We start from the raw sequence: 22,564 nt of genomic DNA, 5'->3' as shown, positions 1-22,564 counted from the left end.
GGTTTTTTGTTTGTTTGTTTGTTTTTTGAGGTAGAGTGAGACTCTGTTGCCCAGGCTGGAGTGCAGTTGTGCAATCTCGGTTCACTGCAACCTTCACCTCCTGGGTTCAAGTGATTCTCCTGCCTCAGCCTCCTGAGTAGTTGGGACTACAGGTTTGCACCACCACGCCCAGCTAATTTTTGTATTTTTAGTAGAGACAAGGTTTCACCATATTAGCAAGGCTGGTCTTGAACTCCTGACCTCAAGTGATCTGCCCTGCCTTGGCCTCCCAAAGTGCTGGGATTACAGGCATGAGCCACCACGCCTGGCCCCAGCTCATTACTTTGTATAACCAATGTTGAGAATCTGGAAGCCAAATCACTGGTTTTTAAAAATCTGGATGTGTCAGCATTTGCTGCTCTTGAGGCTTCAGACACCCGGGCCCACCCAGACCTTCTGAGTTAGAATTTCCTTGGTGTGTGGAGGGGCTGGACATGAGTATGTTTAATAAGCTCCCAAGGTGATGCTGACATACCAAAGCTTCAGAACTCCCCGAATCAATGGCCTCTGAGGTCTCTTTCAGCTCTGATTCTGAGGTCCTCCCAATCAATGATTTCTTTCTTTCTTTCCACGCTGGAGCTGCCCGTTCGTGGTAAGCAGAGACGTCATCAGCTTGTAAGCTGAGCTTCAGTGTCCCCTGAGAATGCAGCCAGCTGGCAACGGTAGAGGAAAGTGGTGAACTCATTTGACTTTTCTTTATCAGCTGTACCACGTACATGATGTGCAAGAGGACTGGGGCTCTGTGTCAAGGCCAGCTGGGATGCTGAAGTTTTGTGTTAGGACCAAGGGTGAGCCTGATGGCCGTTCTGGTTTGCCCTGCTCCATGCCATGTCCTAAAGGTGAGTATTAGCCACAGGGTGCTACTGCCTGGACCCCAGCCCCAAACCCACTGAATGAGAAAGATGAGCCTTAGAGTAGATATGGATTTACCCACCCAACTTTGTCTCTCTGGGTCAGCCCCAAGATAGGCTAGATAGATACCCTGACTGCCAGGAGAGCCCAGGGATGGGCTAAAGACTGAGAGGCAGGCTTGGAGCAGGCTCCATGCTGAGCTCTGAATCTGCCCTGTCTTAGAGAGGCCATCCTGGTATCTCTTTTCCTCCATGCGGCATGTGGCGATTTAATGGCAGTGAAATTTATTGTGGGTAATGGAGTGTCAAGCTCCTTATTGCTAATGGATGATTTCAAAAGTGCAGAAAGATTTATTAAGTAAGTCAAGCATATGCCTCCAAGAGAATATTACTGTGAGTGAAAACAATTATATAGTTAAACAAGGAGGAAAGAAAATTTAAATTCTTCTTTAAAGGTCTCTTTAAATCAGTTTAAATGTGTGATTTTTAAAAGATGGGGGAATTAGTTTCAGCAAATTACTCATCAATTTTTTTTTTTTTTTTTTGATTCAGCTGGAAACCAACAGCCCTACCTGGCTTCCATTTAAAGAAGTTACTTATTGGTGTTTGAAAAAGAAGGAAAAAAAGAAAAGTTAAGGAAGTGACTTTGGTAGCCTCTTGCGGTTCTCAGGTTCTGATTTATGTGGTGTATACTGAGCTCTCCCTGGGGCAGAAGGAAGGGGTCAGGGAAGCAGCAGCCAGAACTGTCATTCAGAGAGGAGGATCGGGGATGTCTAACTGGTATTAGACAATGCATCAGAGCTTTAGAGTTGGAAGCAACTTTGGAGAATATTTGGACAATTTCCTTGTGCATGTGGAGAAGCTAAGGTCCAGAGAAGAAAAGGAACTTTTCCAAAAACCCACAGATGGTAGATTGCAAAGCTAGAAGCCGGGCTTTGCCATTGCTCTCTCCATGCAATGGGAATAATATTTGTCTCAGGGATGTCCAGAGGAGACAAGAACCTAGGGAAAGTACTTTGGAAAGTATGTATGCTTAGTCCCTGGAAGGGATGATACGTGGAAGAGATTGGCTGGGAGCCTCCATGGTGGGTTCATTTTTGTGAGAGGCCTTCCCCCTACCCTCGGCCACTTCAGCAGTTCTGCAGCCAGGACTGTAGCTGGCTGAGGTTCCACACCTCTCTCCCCCACCAAAGTGAGGAGAGGCACAGGCAGCCACAAGCCCCTGACATTTTCCTTGAGATGGTGACAGCTGGTAAGACTTTTGACTAAAGGAATAAAGAGCAAGCAGGCAAAAAAAAGTTACTGTGTTAAAAGTGGTTTAAAAATGTTTTGCACCATCTGTTTGGCCACCCTGGTTTTTTGGGGCATGTGTAGGGGGAGAGACCTCTCCTCTCCCACTCCTGAGCTTCACCTCGGTCTCAGGACCGACCATGAGAAGTTTTAGCATGTCTCTAGGCTTTGTTTTCTATGTTCCTCAAATTTTCTTTCTGCTCCCTTCCCTTTGCTTGCAATGTATGCTCTCATTCTGCTTCCAGAAAATATATTTTCTTAATTGCTAATGAAATACTGAACCTGCAAAGCCCGGCACATTTGGATCCACAAGCAGGTGTTTGAATTTGGCCTTTGCTGTCTGAGCTTGGTTCTACTGTAAGGGAAATAGAACCTAAAAAGCAGGTATTGAAAGACACATTTTGAATGTTCACATATGGGAGCTAAAAATTAAAACAATTGAACTCATGGAGATAGAGAGTAGAATGATGATTACCAGAGGCTGGCTTGGGCAGTGGGGAGCAGGGGAAAAAGTGGGGATGATTAATGGGTGCAAAAATACAGTTAGACAGAATGAATTTGTGGTAGTATTTGATAGCACAATGGGCTGACCATAGTCAACAATAATGTATTGTGTATTTAGAAATAACTAAAAGAGTGGAATTGGAATGCTTCTAACACCAATAACTGATAGATGCTTGAGATGATGGACACCCCAATTACCCCAATGTGATTATTACACATTGTGTACTTACATCAAAACATTACATGTACCCCACAAATATATACATCTACTATGTACCCATAATAATTAAAAATTTAAAAGAAAATATCATTTGAAGCAAAATAATAAGAAAAACTAAAAAGCAGAACAAACAAAACCAAAAAGAACAAACAAAAACAAAAAGTAGAGTATTTAAGCTCTACTCCACCTAATAACATCACAACTGGGTTTCCCTTCACGTCCTAACTCTTTATACCACTTCTGCTGACATTTCTTATGAAATTTGTCTCAGATATTTTCCATTTTTTTCCCTTTTGTGAATAGAGTTATGAAAATAAATATTCTAAAAAGTTATTGCTGTGCTACTTTAAAATTATTAATTTTGTGTGTTGACTTTATATGTAGTCAACTTGTTTAACTCACATTTGGTTCTTGTGGGTTTTTCTGATAGATGGTTATATTGACTGCAAATACTAACAGTTTTGTCTCTTTCTCTTCAGAGTTACATTTCTTATTTTCTTCTCTTGTCTTTATGTAAGCTTTCAGGGCAATATTGAAAAGTAATAGTGATTATAGACATCTTTGCCTGGCTGCTGATTTTAAAAGGATTGTTTCTGATATTTTACCATTAACTATGATGTATACCGTGGGTCTATGGTATAAAAACATTACAAATTGAATTTGTTAGTTTTAATCAGAAATTGTTGTTAAATTATATTAAATTTTAGCATCAGTTGACAGTATCTATTGAGATGATTTTACTCTAGTGAGGAACATCAGTTGCTTTCTAATGTTGGACTATTCTTACATTTTTTGCTCCTAATACCTTACTAGTTTAGACTTTCTAATACTTTAGATAGAATTTTTGTATCTTTGCTCATAAATAATACTGGCTTGTTCCTTTCATTCACGTTTTCTCCGCCCACTGTTGGTATTTGGTTATGGTAGCTGCATGGAATGAGTTAGAGTAGCTTTAATCTTCTTCCATGCCCTGCATAGTATATCACATGGGATTATGGATTTTTTGAATGTTTGCTAGAACTTGACCATAAAGTTTCTCACTTTGGTGTACTTTAGTGGGGGTAGATCTTAAATTACTATTTCAATTTTTTATACGATTATTGGTCTTCCATGATTTTCTTCTTGAACCAATTTTTGTGATTTATTATTTATTGTGATTTATTGTTTCCCAGGAAATTATTCATTCATTTAGATTTTAAAATATTTTGGTCTAAATTCTCTTTAATTTAAAATGTGCTTTGTATGTTATGTCTCTATTATGTCTTAATGTTGTTGATTTTTGTGACCATTACTCACTCTATTCTCACTCTCAGTCTTGCCACAGGCTATTCTAATTTATTGATATTTTCAAAGAAACAGTTTTTAGTTTTATTGATCTATACTATTGATTTTTTTGTGTTCTAGTTAATTTTTGCATTTTATCTTTATTAATATCTACCTCTTAATTTCATTGAGCTTATTTTGTTTTTCTCTTTCTAACTTCTTGAATTAAAGAGCTTATTGACTTTGCTTTCAATTTTTTCCTCATTTCTAAGAACTTTATTTGAGACTATACATTTTCATGAGTTAGGTATATATCTCAGGTTTTTGATATATGGCCTCTCCTTGTTATTCATTTCTAAATAGTAATATTTTTTTCTTTGCTAACCTAAGAGTTATTTTAAAAGTATTTAGCATACTTTTAAGTTCAGGTGCATAGAATTGTTTGGCCATTTTTTTGTTATTAATTTCTAATTTTATTACATTTTGTCCCAGAAGGTAACCTGTCTGACTTCTTTCTAATGAAGTTTGTTGAGATTTCGTTTGTGGCCTACTACATGAGTAATTTTTTTTTTAATGTTCCATGTGTGACTGAAAATAATGAAGTCTCCTTTTCTTAACATCTATGTCTATTAGATCACACTGTAAAATTATAATATGTATGTTCTTCAAATTCTCTCTAACTGTCCCTGATCCACAGCTACTTGATCAGGTGATTTCTGAGAGGTGAATAACGAGGTCTCTTACCATGATTGTAGATTAACACTTTCTCCTTGTATATCCTTCAGTTTTTGCTTTCTGTATTGAAGCTAAGTTACTGGGTGCATAAAAGATCATAGCTGAGATATCTTCTCTATTGATGTTATATTTTATCAACATGGATACTCCATCCCCCTACTTCCTTTCATTGTTCTTTTCCTTGAACTCTATTTTGTTTGATATTATTACAAATTGGCTTTCCTTTTCTTAGAATTCACACGACATAGCTATTTCCATTATTTTATTTTTAACCTCTCTGTCTCATTTTGCTTTAGGTGTATCTTACAAGCATCACGTATCTGGATGTTAGTTTCTAAATCTAATATTTTCCACTTAAATGACTTTTCATTTCATTTTTTTCTTCTATAATTGTTTGAAATTATTCATCCTATTTTTTATCACTAACCCATAGATTGATGCATTGATGCATTTTAAGAGACATATTGATATTTAGAGTCAATCACTTCCTAGATCCTCCCAGCAAAAAATGTTAAAAACTTTTCTTTCTTTATAGCTTACTTTCTCCTATTACTCTCTTTCTTCTCCAGCCTCCAGAACTGTGAGGACATAAATTTCCATTGTTTAAACTCCCCAGTCTGTGGTATTTGGCCATGGCAGCCAAAGTTGATTAATCTGTTTTGTTTGTTGGAAGAATTTTCTCTTCTTCCTTGTAAATTTTTCTAAAAAAGCTTAAGTGTGGGTCTTTTTATTTTACTTACTCAGCAGTCGATAGATCCATTCAATCTAAAGACTACTGTCTTTTGTTTTCAATCTAAAGACTTCCATCTTTTTTTTTTCTCTGCCTCTTAATTATTTCTTCTCCTTCACTCTTATTTGCAATTTCTGGAATTCCTATTAAATGGATTATCATGCTGTTGAATTCATTCTCCATTTCTCTTTTCTCTTTACTTTTTTCTTAACTTCCATCTGTGTTTCCTTCTGTGTTCTCTTTCTGGGAAAAGTCCTTGGTTGAGTTTTCCAGCTTAGTCATTTTCTCTTGGTTTTTTATCTATTCTGCTATTCAGCTCATATATTGATTTTTTAAAATTTCAATACTCAAGTTTGTAATTTCCAAGGTCTTCATCTGATAATTTTGTATGTGTGCTACATTCCCTTGCATGAGAATACTGATTAGACTTTTATAAAGTATTTTCTTATTGATTCTATTAATTCTTTCCATGGGAATTTAGTTCTTCAGTTTGTTAAATTTAGTTCTTCATGTCCAATTTAGTTCTTCAGATGGTTAAATTTAGGACTTTTCTTTCATGAGGTTGATTTTCTTCAGAACCCCAAGCAATCATCCTATCAGTCATCCTTGGGTACTCCTGCTGCCTTGGATGCTGGTACTCCTTCATTTCCTGTAGCAGGTCTCTTCTTTGTGCTCTTGGGATGTGGTTTCCTTCTTTAGTCTTCTCCATCTGCCTTTCCCTTTCAGTCATTCCTAACTTTTTAATCACTGGGGGTACCCTTTCTTTTTTTCCTGCACTGTTATGGATTTTTATTATTGTATGTTGTTACATTCTTACTTATATGCTGTACTGATCATATGATATTTTATTTATATTATTGTTATCATCAATGTTTATTATTATTATTTCTTTTTTTCTAGGAGTTTAGGATAAGAAGGGGAATGTGGAGATTGTGCCTGGTTCACTATTTTTATCCAACCTCCTCAACTTTGTATGTATTGAAGATTGATGTTTTAAACCACAGTTCCAAAGATGAGAGTGAGTGGTTTGACTAGAAGTTACCAGGGTTGGGTCTGCCCTTTGAGTCTGGCCAACAGCTGCACTTGCAATCCATGGTTCCATTGGTGGCATCCTTCCACCGGAAATTCCATTTGTGTTTATTTTCATTGTCAAGATATTCTTATCTTGCCTCATCTCTGACTAGAAAGCTTGTGAACTCAGATGGGTTTGCCATTTGCTGACCAGCCATGAATTATTAGTGCAGGAGAAGAGATGGTCATAACAAACTCAGCCTGCTTCTTCATGTCTGGCATGAGGGGATGTGTTGGGCATTGTGATGTGCCACCTAGATCTGCTTTTAGGAATGAAGGACATATTTCCCCAGCTGCTGGCAGTGGTACAGCTCACAGCTCTCTGCCCTTTGGGGATTGCCTCAGATAAAAGAATGGCTTTGCCCCCGGTGGCCAGCAGCCCACTTTCTCAGCCTTCTGCCCCAACTCAGGCAGTTCTGAAGGATCACCTCATCTTCAGAACTCCCCATGCTTCTCTGACACCGCATTGCAGCTCACTATCTCCCTCTTCCCAATCTGCCTCCTCCCCTTTATTCCACTGGCAGTGACCCCAAGATCAACTCCCTAATAAACCTCATGCCTGCTAAACTTCATCTTAGGGTCTGCTTCCTGTGGATCCTAACCTATGATCAAGCATTTACTGAAAATTACTACATGTATCAGAGCAAAGCACCATTGTGGCTATATTTGGCTACAGAAACTCTTAAACCTGCCCTGGGATTGGGGAAAGGAGCTGCATATGGCCAGCCAGAAAGTATGGGGAGGCAACAGCCCCTTACACATGCATTTTGATTTGCCCACCCAAATCTGCTCCTTCTGCAACAGTCCCCAACTCAGAAAATGGCAATTACATCTATTCAGTCAGTCAAGACAAAAATCTTGGAGTCATTTCTGACCTCAAACTCTAACACCACATTAATCTAATTCATCAGAGAATGGGCTCAGCTTTACCATCCAAATTGATCCTAAATCTGACCCTTTCTCACCACCTGGAATGCCAGCCCCTGGGTTCCAGCCACTATCACCATCCCTAACTTGGATTACAGCAATTGCCGCTGTGAAAGGAAAATAAAATCTTGAGACCCTCAACTCAACACGTCAAGGGAAAAGTTAAGCTTGGAGACCAAGTAACGCAAAAAACTTGCCTTTCCTTTTGTTCCTAAATAGCTGCAAGATAGAAGGCCACATGTCTCCCCAGGGGGCCTCCCTTACCCTGACAATGTAAATTAACAGCTTATCTTTATGGTACAGGACAAGAGGAGACTAGAAATTGTACCCCCTTTCCACCGCCTACCCCGAGATGAATTTATATTCGACTTCTTCCTGTACTCTGTGTTTACTTTATCTTATGTAAAGTGCAGATTAACTGAGCGCGAGACGAATACATAATTGACTGTTCCTCTGCCCCCTCCTTTTCACATGCAACATGTGGATTCAGGGAGTGCTAATCAAAGCCTCAGAAAAATGTGACCGTATCCTCCCTCTTTTTTTTCTCTCCTTTCCCTGCCTGCCTGTTTTTTTCCCTGTTAAATATTGAAGTCCTTAAAATCATCCCTGGAAAAAGTATGAGCCACACATCCTATTGTGGTTTGTGTCTCTTTATACCAGGCATGTCCTCAACCTGGGCAAAATCAACCTCTAAATTGATAGACATCACTTTTTCTTTCTCTTTTTTCTTTTTTTTTTTTTGGCTTTCAGGTTCTAAACTCTTAGCCCCTACAATCTATTCTCAACACAGCAGTCAAAAGGATCTTTTAAAACCAAAGTCCATTCTTGTGTCTCCTTGGCTCAGCACTCTCCAATATTTTCCATCTCATTTTAATCAAAACTCCTAGCCCTTCCATGGCTCCCAAGGCTCTTTATGATCTGGCCCTCCCCTGCTGTCCTCCTGACCTTTCCTACCACTACGTCCCCCTTGCTCACCCCAGTCCATGCCAAGCTTGTTCCTGACCTACTTGAAGTTCTCCCTGCTGAAAACACCGAGATATCTTCATGGCTCCTCCCCTCACTTCCTTTAACTTCCATTTCAAATATCCTCTTGTCTGAGACCTTCCTTCACCACCCAATCAATGACATTAACCTCCTCTCCCTACAACCCCAACTTTGGCACTAACCATCGCCCTTGCCACGTTTATTTTTTCTCATAGCACTTATCACCATGCAATGGATTTCCTTGTTCATCTAGTGTGTTCCTCCTCCAAGCAGAATGGAAGCTTTATGAAAGTGTTTTGTTCACTTTTTTGTTCCTAACATCCAGAACAGTGCTTAGCACAGAGTGGGTGCTAAATAAATGTTTGTCAAATAAATGAAATTTTAATTTCCTGACTGTTTAGGAGAATCTCAGATGGGAAAATTGCTTAGGCACAGATAATATTCCTCATTCTGCTTCTTACTTGCCTAATGACCTTCCATAAGCCCCTTTTCCTATCAGGCTATCAGGAAGCTGAGGGGGTGGGACAAGATAGTCACTCAGTGTCTCTTCTCTATCTGATCTTTTGCTGAAATTGTGATTTGTTTGATGCAAACAACCTGGTGTGACATTACTGCAACCGTTTTTCTACTGCTTAAGTGAATTCCAAATGAAACCTAGCTCTAGCTTCCCCAGGATCCCTCCCTGGTGTCATTCCAACTGCAGGATACTGTCCCCAAGTACTTGACTCTCTTTCTATTTTAACCTTCCCATGCCCCTCCTGTGTTCTGTGACTTGTTTTGGCCTCACATTGGGCAGATTGTATGTCATTACCCTTTGCTCTGGTCAATGGGATGTGAGCAGATGTGAAGTCAGCAGCAGCTTGAAATAGACTTGAGTGGTGAGCTTGCCCTCTTGGGCTTCTTCCATCACAATAAGAGAAACATGTCTTGGCTAGCCTGGTGGTCCAAGAAGAACTGAGGGATATCTGGAGTACCTGGATCAAACCGAAGGCCAGAGCCAAACTCAGCTGAGCCGAGGTGAGATCAGCAGAGCTGCCCCAGTTAACCCACACATGTATGAGTGAGAATAACTGAATGCTGTAAGCACTGAGTACTGGGGTGCTTTGTTATGTGGCATTCTTACGGCAATAGCTGACTGATACACCAGTCTTCCAAAACTCAACCCAAGGTACATACTCTTCCAGAAAACATTCCCTAAGCCCAAGGGCATGGCCTAACAGTGAGAATTTCAGGTCTGTTTCAGGTTAGTGAGGTCAGCTGCTTGCAGGAACTGAGAGACTGCAGCAGAAAGAAGGAAAAATGGGCAGCCAATATTGCTCAGTTGTGCCATTTGATGACTCTGCAAACAGGAAGAACAAGGATCGAAAGGATTTATAGTACGAGCTGATAGAATGGAGCTGGGGCTGGCGTTGTGCCTTGCGGCTTCTTTCCCATTTTTTTCACAAGGCTCCTCACCAGGACACAGGAGCTTGTAACCCTGTCCTTGGCCTGAAAAGTGGTTCCACCTACGACTTCTGGGTATATCAGACTGGGGCAACAGGGCACTGTTATTCTGACAGTGAACATTACACCTTTCCAAATGGATATTGCAGAAATTTAGAATTGAGTCTTGTCAAAACATCCTGATTTGCATATTAGGAAAGTCAAGGGAGAAGTTACTTTATCTTCTTTCTAACCTGATGAAAAGATTTTTAAGGAGACTTTACTGCAATCATGTTTCTATTGCTTAAGTGATTCCAAATGCTACTGTAAATTCCATTCATTATTTAAATAGCTTTAGCTCCCTTAAGAACCTAAGCACCTTACAGGAAGGAAGGAGCTATCAAATCCATGCAGGATGGGGAATTGCTCAGGAGGGTCAAATCCTGGGGCATAGGGAGAGGGACTGTAGTGTTCATGATGGGTTTCTAGGGAGGCAGATCAAGAGCCCGACTGAGTGATAGTAGGAGCTGGGAGAATTGCTAAGATCATCTGGGCCTAGGATGCTTTCCTAACTTTCCTGGTCCTAAGAATTTTCTGAATAACTTGTTAAAAATAGATCTGCAGACCTTTCCCCTGGAGATTCTATTTTAGCAGACCTAACGTGGAGTTCAAAATTCCATACTTTCAAGAAAGACCCCAGGTGATTTTGACAACTAGACATGCGTGGAAAATACTGATCTTTCAAGTTGCCTTGTGTACAGGTGAATAAATTGAGTCCCAAGGAGGGGTTAGTGCTAGAGGTTAGTGTTAGTCCCCAGTTAGTGCTAGAGCTAAATGCAGGACAGGATCACTGAGACACGAACGGCAGGTTTAGGATGCCTGATTTGCAGCTGTGAGGCTGGGACTGGCAGTGTAGTCTGCAGGTTTGCTGGTCCCTTGGTACATTTGTTTAGCTGCTCACTTTCTGTAAGAACAGCTGAAGGCAGCGCTCCTGGAGTCAGACAGACCAGGTTCAAATTCTAACTTTGCTTCTGATTCACTAAACAACCTTGTGCAAATTGCTTAGTTTTTCCGAGCCATTAATATGGGCATTAAATCAGATAATGTACCTACCCCTAATAGGTACTCAATAAATGATTATTTTATTTATTAAATAAATAAGTGCTAGACCCCATTCCAAGCCAAAGAACTGGCCAGTATGAACTTATTTAACAAATAAAACAAGCCTATTATTAATCCCATTTTAAAATGAACGAAATTGAAGAAGAGAAAACTTGAGTGACTCGTTCAAATCACGCATATAGCAAGTGAGAAGCAAAGGCGGATTTGAACTTATGTAGTCTGTAGCCCCCCTTCTTCCCCCTGAGGATAGGGTCTGGGTCCCACTTACCCCAGCATGGCCCCTGGTGCAGGCCTTTGCACACAAGTAGATATCAATAAGTGCCTGATTAATGGGATTGAGATTTAAAGGCAGGACGAGAAATTCACTTGACGCATGGCTGAGGGTGGGATATTAGTATGGGTTATCTAGAGAGGGCAGTAGGAGGCCATAAGTAGAGAAGCCTGTATCAAGAGAAGATGGGACAGAGCCTGCAGGACCAGTCCTTGGGAGTTAAAGGCTGTTTTCAGGCCTAACAATTAGCATTGAAATGCGCAGGAGCCTGGAAGTTTTTTGCATTGTCGCCTGCAATAAGGAAAAATCCAGACTGAACTGGCTGCTTGGATCAGAAGTGATGTAACGGGCTGGCTTTGGCCTAGTTTTCCTAAAGCAGGCGGCCCCCTGGCTCTCCCACACCCTTTTTTCCAGAATTGGCAAGTGACAGCTACCGCCATCTAGTGGTCTGAGTGGCACTGCACAGGGATGGGGAAAAAAGGTTGGCTCGCATCACAGGTACTAGAAGATGCCCCTGGCTTCGCTCTCCCAAAAGATGAAAGCCCCCAATGGTGGTAGAGAGTTTATTCTGTTCAAGGCGTATTCTTACCTTTTACTTCATTAGATCTTCTCAACAACCCAGGAGGCATTAGGGGCCATTAACTCCATTTTATGGGTGAGGTGACAAGTCCCTGGAGGAGAGGGGTCTTGTTCAGAGTCGCATTGTCAGCTATTGATGGAACTAGGACTGGGATCCAAGCCTTCACAATACAGTTTTTTAGCCCATAAGTAATACAGAGAGGTTGTCAGATCCCTTGAAGTCTCCTTGGACAGGAAATGGAAGACGATTTATCCTGGAGGTCTTGGTCACTTCTCTGCATGGAGGTGAGTCCCCTTCAGCTCAATGACTTGCGATTTTTCTCTGGAAAGAGAATCCTCAGGTGGGATACCTGGGCTGATAATACTCATATGGGAGGTTTCAGAAGAAGATGAATACTGCCCCTCCAGCTCTAGACCCTCTTACTGGATACTTAGTTAAAGCTTATCTGGTCCAGGCCCCTTGTATGAAAGATGGGGAAACTGAGTCTCAGAGAGGCGGAATGACTAGGCTGATATCACACTGTGGTTAAACCCTTCCTCTCCAGCCTGTCTTTCTATTCTAGGTACTCTGGTATAATAGCTGGTGCCTGGAGCCTGCACTGTTTCGAACAGATGTAACTGCTTTTGGTCCAGAGTGAAAATTGGACTCTAATGTCTCCCAAATTATACCACAAAGGTATGCAAAGGAAAAGAGAAATCCCTGGATATGTATGCTTGTTTTAGCATCTGTAAAGTCAGTAATTCACAAACTTTTCAGTGAAATCTTAGGCAGAATTTGAGTATGCAAAAGAGATTAATGTGGTGAGAATTGAGGAAGCTGAAATTTACTGTGCCACTGAGGATCTCTGTAATGCCTGAGAGAAAGGGAAAACATGTTGAAAAACAAGGTATTGCGTAAGGAGCACTGACTGTGGAGTCCTAACACCTGGGCTTTGGTCCCTGCTCTGGCAAGAGCTTGCTCTGTGTGTGACCTTGGGAGTCACTCTGTCATTCTGATCTCTCGCGGTTTACTCATTCGTACAATAATCCTGATCTTCCTAGTGCCTAGGGTTGATGAGACGATTATATGGAGGGAATAGGGGAATGGGTGTGAAAATGGTTTGTAGAAAGTAAAGTGCTACATTTATAAATGGTTTCTTTTCTTAACTAAATTGAGGTAAAAATTTATATACAATAGAAATGCACAACTCTAAAATGTTCTATTTCATGAGTTTGAAAAATTGTAATCAGCTGTGAAACCATTATCCAAAACAAGCTACAAAGTATTTACATCCCTCCAGGAAGTTATCTTGGGCTCATTTGTAGCCAACCTTCCAAGCTCACAGGCAACCACTGTTCTGATTCCTACCACTTTAGCTTAGTTTTGTGTGTCCTAGAACTTGACATGAGCAAAATCGCCCAGTATGTACTATTATGTGCCTAGCTTCCTTTGCCCACTGTAATGTTTTTGAGATTCATCTAGGTTGTTTTTTTCTTTACTGCTGTGGAATAGTATTTTATTGTGTGGACATACCACTATTTGTTTATCTATTTTACTACTGAAAAAATTTGACTTATTTCCAGTTTTGGATATTATGATTAAGACTGCAATGAGCATCCCCTTCCACATTTTAAGTGCACATGTGAAGCCATTTCTGTTGAAATAGGAGTGAAGTGTTGAAGCGTACAATAGATGTATGTGTAACTTTAGTAGAAGCTGCTGTTCAGATATCCCAATGGTTATACCATTTTACACTCCCAACAGTGACACACCAGAGTTCCAGATGGTTCATAGGTTCCACATTTTGTATTGTTGGAATAGACATTCTGGTGAGCATAAAACGGTGTCTCACTGTAGTTAAAATTTGCTTGATGTTAAGTACCCTTTCTTATTAGCTATCTGTGTATCTTCCTCTGTGAAGTATCTTTTAACATATTTGCCCAGTTTAAAAAAGTTAGCTTGCCATTTTATTATTGATTTGTAGGAATTCTTTATGTGTTATACACAAGTCATTTGTTAGATGTAAACGTGGCAAAAACCTCTCCCTTATTTGTTTTTTCCTATTCATTTTCTTAATGATGTCTTTTCATAAGTAGGGATTTAAAAATTTAAGTTTGTGTTACCTATTGTTTTCATTATGCTTTGTGCTTTTTAATGTCCCAAGAAATCTTTGTCTAATCTAAGAATGAAAAAGTATTCTTTTGTGTTTTATTCTGGAAGCTTTATGGTTTTCACTTTTATGCTTAGATCTTAATTTATGTCTGCATATGGAATGAAGATAGAGTTGAAGTTCATCATTTCCATATGGATTGTTTCAGCACGTCTGTTAAAAAAGATTTTCTTTTCTCCAGTGAACTGACTTAACACTTTGGAAGTTTATTTTTCAATGAAAAGGTCTAAAAAGAAATTTTATTTTTAAAATATAAGATAGTACCATTGACTTTTGGAAGGATGTACAGTTCTATGACTTTTAACTCAGGTATAGATTTGTGCAGTCACTGCCACAATCAGAATATAGAACAGTTTGATCATCCCAAGAAACTCCCTCATGCTATCTATGTGCCTGTCCTTTTGCTGACACCACACTATCTGAACTACTGAAGCTTTATAGAAAATCTTACAATCAGGTAGTGTAAGTACTCCAACTTTGTAATTCTTTTTTCAAAATTGTTTTGGCTATTCTGGTACTTTTCCATGTTCATATAAATTTGAAAGTTCATTTGTCAGTATTTAAAAAAAAATCTTCCTGGTATTTTTATTGGAATTGTGTTAAATCTGTAGATCATTTTGGGAAGAACTGACATTTTAACTATGCTGAGTTTTGCAGTCCATGAATATGGTATATCTCTCCATTTATTGAGGTCTTCTTTAACCTCTTTCATAAACATTTTTTATAGTTTTCAGCATACAGATCTTATATATGTATTTCATTTTTTGAAGGGGTATTGTGAATGACATTGTTTTAAAATTTTGTTATTGCTAATATATAGCAATATGATTGATTTTGTGTGTTGCCTTGCAATCTTGCTAAACTCAGGTATTAGTTTTAGAAGCTTTTATAGATTCCTTGGGATTTTCTGTATAGAATGCTATGTTGTCCACAAATAGAAGGTTTTATTTCTTCTTTTTTAGTCTGTATGCCTTTTGATTCTTTTCTGTGCTTATTGCAAATAGCTAGGACTTCCTGTACAATATTAAAAAGGAGCAGTGAGAATTCATCCATGCCTTTCTCCCAATCTGATAAGAAAAACATTCATAATTTGCCATTAAGTAGAATGTTAGCTGTAGGCTTTTTACATTTGTTCTTTATCAGATTGAGGATGTTTTCTTCTATTTCAGGTTTATGGAGAGCTTTTTTTTAAAATCATGAATTGTTGCATTTTGTCAAATGCATTTTCTGGATTACATATGAAGATGCATTTTGTCTTTTAAAATTTTAATATAGTAGATTACACTGATTGATTTTCAAATATTGAATCAGCCTTATATTCCTGCTGTAAATTCCACTTATGTGTTTTTTTGATTTGGTTGCTGTTATTTTGTTGAGAAATTTTGCTTCTATATTTATGAAGGATAATAGTCTGCAGTTTTCTATTTGTCACTGTTTTTGTATGTTTTTCGTATACTGGCTTCATGAAATGAGTGGGTATATGTTTCCTTCACTTCTATTTTCTGAAAGAAGTTGTGTAGAATTAATGTTTTTTTCTTCTTTAAATATTTTGTAGAATTTCTAATAAAGGTATCAGGCCTGGAAATGACTTTTTTGAAAGGTTTTAAAAGATAGATTCAATTTTTTAATATTTATATGACTATTTAGGTTATTCATTTCATCTTGGATGAGTTTTGTTTTTTGTGGTTTTCCAAGAATTGTTCAATTTTATCTAAGTTTTTGAATTTATTTATATTATGTTTGTATTATTTCCTTATTATTTTTAATGGCCACAGGATCTGTAGTGATGTCTTCTCTTTCATTCCTGATATTAATCATTTGTATCTTCTCTCTTTTTCCTCTATCAGTCTTGCTAGACACATTTTGATTTTTTCAATTATTGAAAAAACACCTTTGACTTGATTAAGTTTCTCCATAGTCTTTCTGTTTCAATTTCATTGATTCTGCATTACTTTTATTGCTTTCTTTCTTCTGGTTACTTTGGTTTTGTTTTACTCTTCTTTTTCTAGTTTCTTGTGGTGGAAGCTTAGATGGCTGATTTGAGATCTTTATTTTCTTTTTTTCAGTTTTGTTTTTCTTTCTTTCTTTTTTAACCAATACTATACATTTTCATCTAAGCACTATTTTAGATGCACTTCACAAATTTTGATAGGTTGCATTTTTATTTTCATTCAGTTGAAATATTTTCTCATATTTCTTGGGACTTCTTTTTTGACCTATGAATTATTTAGAAGTGTGTTGTTTAATACGTTAGCATTTAGATATCTTCCTCTGGTTTTTCTCTTATTGATCTCCAGTTTAATTCCATTATAGTTTGAGAATATACTTTGTATAATCTCATTTATTTTAAATTGGTTAAAACTTGTTTTATGATCCAGGATCATGATCTATCTTGGTGAATATTTAATATGCACTTGAAAAAAATTGAATGTTGCTTTTGTTGGATGAGGGTATTCCATGAATGTCAGTAAGGTCTTATTTGTTGATGATGTTTTTCAGTCCATTCCCATCTGAGAGTAGGAGTTCCCTTTCCTACTTCTTGACCCAGAACTATAGAGTGTCTCCTAGAGCTCTCTATTCATGTTAATGACCACATCAGGGTGTCAGGCCATGTCATGTTCTGGTCCTAGGATAACAGAGGGGAAAAATAATTCATAACATTCAATGGTACTTTGAGTTCTGGTCTTACTTCCTATCTACCTATTAGTATTTACTATACAGAGTCCTCAGAATGGCGTACATATTTAGTCCAGGTTTTAATGTTGATTTTTCTTTAGGGTACTACCTCTTTGCACTCTTAGTTCATGAGATGTGAGTGGGGTGGACCTTAACCCTACTTCCATGTGCTCTGATCTGACCAGTTAATGTATTCTATCCCAAGGCTGCAATGATTGGTTGAGGACTAAGCATGTGATTCAAACTGTACAAATGTCATTTCTGAGACTTTTGTGGGAACTAGTAGGAAACAGAATTTCTCTTCACTGGGGTTATTTACCTATGGGGATGAAATCTTGTCACAGCTTGAGAAGAGTTTGCCTGAGAGTAAAAGGGCACGTTGAGGAAAGTGAGCTAAAGAAAGAGAAAGACAGACTCCTAATGAACTTGCTTAAGTGCATAGATCCAGCCATTTCTAATGCTAGTAATCATCTCCCACATTCTAGACTTTTCAGGTACATGAACAAAACAAATCAAAATAGCAACAACCCCACCCCCACCCCGCTTCCTCTGCATTAGCCAGTATCAGTTGGTGTTTCTGTCACTTAATATGAAAAGAGTCCTAATACATATATATATATAGTTTGTTTGTTTGTTTTGTTTTGTTTTGTTTTGTTTTTTTGAGATGGAGTCTCTCACTCTGTTGCCCAGGCTGGAGTGCAGTGGCACGGTCTTGGCTCACTGCAAGCTCTGCTTCCCGGGTTCATGCCATTCTCCTGCCTCAGCCTCCCGAGTAGCTGGGACTACAGGCACCCGCCACCGTGCCTGGCTAAATTTTTGTATTTTTAGTAGAGATGAGGTTTCACCGTGTTAGCCAGGATGGTCTTGATCTCCTGACCTCGTGATCCATCCACCCCTGCCTCCCAATATATCTACATATCTTAAGTTTCCTTTCATCTTCCTTAAGTTCCTCAGTCATATTCTAGGGACCCATTGTCCCCTTAAGCCCCAGGGCAGCATCCCCTTCCTTGAGAGAGCAATTAGCTGATTTCATGGTTCTCCAAACAGAAATGGTTGTCCTTAGAGAATCTCAGCATGAAAAATGGGCAGAGAAGCTGGGTCTCAGTATGGAGCCAGAGAGCATGTTTGCAAGTCTGCATCTGCTGGCTACATTAATGTGCAAATCAGGCTGTGGGCCAGAGTTTATTTTTAATAATTAGAAGCCCATCTTACTTTGGAAATGTGCTGCAGCTTCCTGTGACGAAAGGGAAAAGATGTTTCATCCCTTCTTTCCCTCACTCCATGGAATCTACATTTCTGGAAACTTAGAGATGACATAGCTTATTCACTCATGGAACTCAATATTCGAGGAGGAGAAAATTGTCAGTAGAAAAAAAGACGATTTTTAAAGATGGGAAAGGAAAATTATCTATTTCTGTATAGTATTTGGCAAATTTTGCTAAATTTCCTCAGGATCCCAAACTAGGGGGTAGATAACATTTTTGGCACATAGATGAGGCAGGTGCCTGGCATGGTTGTCAAGAGCTTGGAATCTTAGAACCACAAGACAGTAAGATTGTAGCCCAATATTTTGCCTATGGAAAGAAAGAGGACCCTTGTGGGAAAGGGCCCTGTCCAAGGTCAGGCTGATAATTAAGAAGAAGAATTATGAAGAAGGAGCGTGGGCTCCTTCTTCTGTGTCCCAAAGGCTTCCACCATAGCCCACACCATCCAGACTCACAACTTTCCTACAGTTCCAGAAGTGCCTCTTTGCAGGGGTCCCAGGTGTGAATATGATATGCCCACTTCGCTTGGCCATCCACCACCTGTTTGTCACTCAGCCAACTGGCAGTCCCCATCCCCATGTTTTGTTTTTGTTTTTGGCATAGCTGAATTTCACCAGGCAAAGTCTCAGGTGTAGAATGCAACCAGAAGCATGCCATTTGCTGCGGGCAATGGAATGTGAGTGGAAGTCACATGTCACTTCAGGATGAAGGCCTTCAGGTAAGCCTGCCTCACTGCTGTATCATCAACAAGGGTTGGTGCTGAGAAGGCCTTGAAGCACAATCTGTCCTGCCCTCCAGGAGAACTCATGGTCCAGCGAGGGAGGCAGATATGGAAGCAATCATCATGCAAGGTGATTGGGGCTGGGCCAATGCTTTGTCCCAGCAGGAGGGGCCAACGAAGGGTGCAGACAGCTCTGCTGGGGGCAGGGGTTAGAGAAGCCTTTACTAAAATGCAGAGATCTTGAGTTGGGTCTTGAAAGACATGTTAAATTCTCCAGGTAGGCAAAGCATATACGGAAATCCCAGATGAGAGAACTACGCTCTCTGCTTTGTTTTCTTGTGGTATTTGTCTTACTGTGCTCTTTGTGATAGTATCATGTATCTACCTGGTCTCCTATAGCCCATTTGCTGCTGTACTTAACATCTGTGTGCCTCAGTTTCCTCATCTGTCAAGGGAGTATAGTTATAATGCTCCCTCACTAGAGTTCTTTTCAGGATTAAATTGTTTAAGGTATGTGGATATATATGAAGCATATCAGATGATGCCTTACACATGGTAAGCACTTGGTAAATGCTACAGTACAATACTTTATATTTAATAGATACTCAAAAAATGTTTTCCTCATTAAAGTGCTCCTCAACTTTATGTGACCCCTGTCACCTAAAATAAAAACTATTTTGGCTACTGGAAGCCACTGGCAGCCTAATGTCTACTCTCAAAAAGCATCCCTCCACTGAATTAGCTAATCCTCTGATCTGTATTGGTATCACTCAGTGATTAGCAGGGATTAGAGGAGTGCCTACTACTAAAAGTCAGGGAGACACAAAAAATGATAGGACTAAGAATTGGCCCTCAGACTTAGGGGCCAACTGGAGCAACCCAATGTATGCTTGGGTCCAACAGAAAAGATATACCATAGGATGACTCCAATTTGCAGCTTGTAGATGCTTTGATATAAAGAGCATCATGGCCAGAAGTGCATGGGAGGAGAATTATCTGACTGGGTAGAGATCTTAGAGGGTTCTCAAATGGATTTTCCAGTAAGTGCTCTATACAAACACATATGGGAGGAGAAGATGTGGGATTGCAGAGCTGCAAAGATGACATTGTGCAAGGCAAACCCCAGGTCTCTCCATGAATTCTTCCTCTTCCATTAATTCTTTGAGGCATAGAAAGTAGATTTCCAAGTATCATGGGAAGTTAAGCATGCTGCTGAGGATGGTCCAGAAATAACAGCATGGCTACTGGAGTGCTGGGAAGACTGGAGGTGACAGAGGCTCTAAGGAGGAGTGAGAGTTGAAGCACCACATTAGAGAATGCTGAACTGAAGTCAGGAAGAAGGCAGGCCTGAGAATATGGGCTCATGGGCTCCCTACTTCGGTGACTGTTAAAGACTCATCTACAGATTGGAATATTGGCAGCAATGGAAATTTTAGCTTTTGTGTGTCATCTCTTTAACTCTATGTTTTTACATGTTGCTTCCTGTTTATTAACTTCTATTTCTTATAACTTTGTGATGAGACAGTTGGAAGGCATGCCTGTCTCTCATATTGTGTACATTGCCAGGAGGACTAGGTGGAGTGTGTATGGAAGAAAGAATATGCCAAAAAAAAAAAAAAAAAAAGCATTAGTGAATGAAACACCACCAGGAGAGTTCATGGAAGAATGCACTGGCAAAGAAGTTATACATAGACATCTACCCAGAGAGAATCTGAGGTTGACTATAAATAAAGTTTAGAAATGGTATAGAACTCAGAGTGAAAAGGAGTGTGGTGGAAGACTTCTAGGAAGAGGTGTTTCTTTACTGGACCTTGAAGGATGGTTGGACTTTGGACACATGGAAGGAGAAAAAATCATATTCTAAGATGGATGTGATGATTAATTTTACATGTCAACTTGACTGGGCCATGGGATGCCCAGATATTTGGCTAAATATTATTCTGGCTGTGTCTGTGAGGATGTTTTTAGATGAGATTAACATTTGAATCAATAGCCTGAGTAAAGCAGATTGCCCTTCCTAATGTGGGTGACCCTCAGCCAATCAGTTGAAAGCTGAAATAGAACAGAACGGCTGACTCTCCCACAGATAAGAAGAAACTCTTCCAGCCTGTTTTGAGCTGGGATATCTTTTTTTATTCCACTTTTTGGACTCAAATTGAAACATTAGACCAGGTGCAGTGGCTCATGCCTGTAATCCCAGCACATTGGAAGGCCAAGACGGGTGGATCACCTAAGGTTGGGAGTTCGAGACCAGCCTGGCCAACACCATGAAACCCCATCTCTACTAAAAATACAAAAATTAGCCAGGTGTGGTGGTGAGCACCTGTAATCCCAGCTACTCAGGTGCCTGAGGCACAAGAATGGCTTGAACTCAGGAGGTGGAGGTTGCAGTGAGCTGAGATCATACGACTGCACTCTAGCCTGAGTGACAGAGTGAGACTGTCTCAAAAAAAAAAAAAAAGCCCAAAACCAAAAACATGAGTTCTTCTTGGGTCTCCAGGCTGCCAACTTTCATACTGAAACTTACACCAGTAACTCTCCTGTTTCTCAGGCCCTGCACTTAGACTGGCGTTACACATGGGCTCTCTGGGGCCTCCAGATTGCTGACTGCAGAACTTGGGACTTCACAGCTTCCATAGTCACACAAAGCAGTATCTTATAATCACTCTCTCTTCCTCTCTTGACATACACACATGCACACACACGCACGTGCACGCACACACACACACACACACACACACACACAATCTCTTGGTTTCTATTGGTTCTATTTCTCTGGATAATCCTGACTAATAAAATGAAGAACATAGCTTTTGAGGCAAAGTTATAGTAAATTAATACTTACTGAGAATCTACTATGGGTCAAGCACTTTATGCATAATCTCATTTAATCCCTATCCTCATGCAGTGGGAAACATTTTTAAGTCCAGTCTGTGGGTCATTATTGTATTGATATTGAATTAACAGATATTTAGTGAGCACCTACTATGGGCCAGAGACTTCTCCATTCTGTGTGATGACACATTTCACATATTTATTTATTTGTTTAATCGACAAATACTGAGTGTCTACTGAATGCTTGGAATGCATCAGTGAACAAAACAATAATATACATTCTCTTGAAATTTACATTTTAGTGAGGAAAGGCAGAACAATAATGCTAGCTATAACAATTAATTATACAATATGTTAGAAGGTGATAAATGCTCTAAAAATGTTGATACAATAAAGGGGATTAAACACGTTGAGGTTGGGGTTGGGTCACAATTTTAAATAGGACAGTCAAGGAGACCCCATTATAAAGGTAAAATCTGAGCAAAGTATTGAGAAGGGGATGTATGAGTGAACAAGTGCAAAGGCCCTGAGACAAGAACCCTTGGTACATTGGAGGAATAGCAAGAAGGCTGGTGTGGGTGGATGAGAATGAATAACAGGAGATGATAGAAGGAGGAGGTGAGGTCAAGGGTTAAAAAAGAGAGGTCATAGTATGTAGGCCTTTGTAGACCATTGCAAATAATGTGGTTTTAGTCTTTGCTGTGTGTTTTGCAGAGGATGACCTAATCTGTTTTACATTATAACGGAATCACTCTGGCTGCTGTGTTTCAGTGGTCCAGGTGAGAGATGGTGGTAACTGGAACCAGGGTAGTAGCAGTGGAGGTAAAAGAAGTGAACAGATTCTAGGTATGTGTGTATATGTATATACATATGTGTGATGTGTATGTATGTATGTATATACCTATAGTA

General features: G+C 39.5%; 1 protein-coding gene and 1 long non-coding RNA gene across 2 annotated transcripts in view; both read left to right on the top strand.

Moving 5' to 3' along the window:
• The first annotated feature begins 690 nt into the window (after positions 1-690).
• The window catches only part of LOC103233017 (carboxylesterase 5A), a 126,233-nt gene continuing 104,359 nt past the window's right edge, over positions 691-22,564 (top strand). Inside the window, exons 1-2 of the mRNA XM_073015391.1 lie at positions 691-878; positions 6,533-6,650. Coding sequence (XP_072871492.1) covers positions 837-878; positions 6,533-6,650 — 160 coding nt within the window. The 5' untranslated portion in view covers positions 691-836. The remainder of the gene's footprint in view (positions 879-6,532; positions 6,651-22,564) is intronic.
• The window catches only part of LOC119618259 (uncharacterized), a 36,027-nt gene continuing 32,172 nt past the window's right edge, over positions 18,710-22,564 (top strand). The window contains exon 1 of the long non-coding RNA XR_012093044.1: positions 18,710-18,817. This is a non-coding gene — a long non-coding RNA (uncharacterized lncRNA). The remainder of the gene's footprint in view (positions 18,818-22,564) is intronic.

Source organism: Chlorocebus sabaeus, chromosome 5, assembly GCF_047675955.1.
Source record: "Chlorocebus sabaeus isolate Y175 chromosome 5, mChlSab1.0.hap1, whole genome shotgun sequence".
In the NCBI taxonomy this organism is placed as follows: domain Eukaryota; kingdom Metazoa; phylum Chordata; class Mammalia; order Primates; family Cercopithecidae; genus Chlorocebus; species Chlorocebus sabaeus.
The sequence above is the reverse complement of the archived record's forward strand: the minus strand, read 5'-3'. Positions and strand labels throughout refer to the sequence as shown.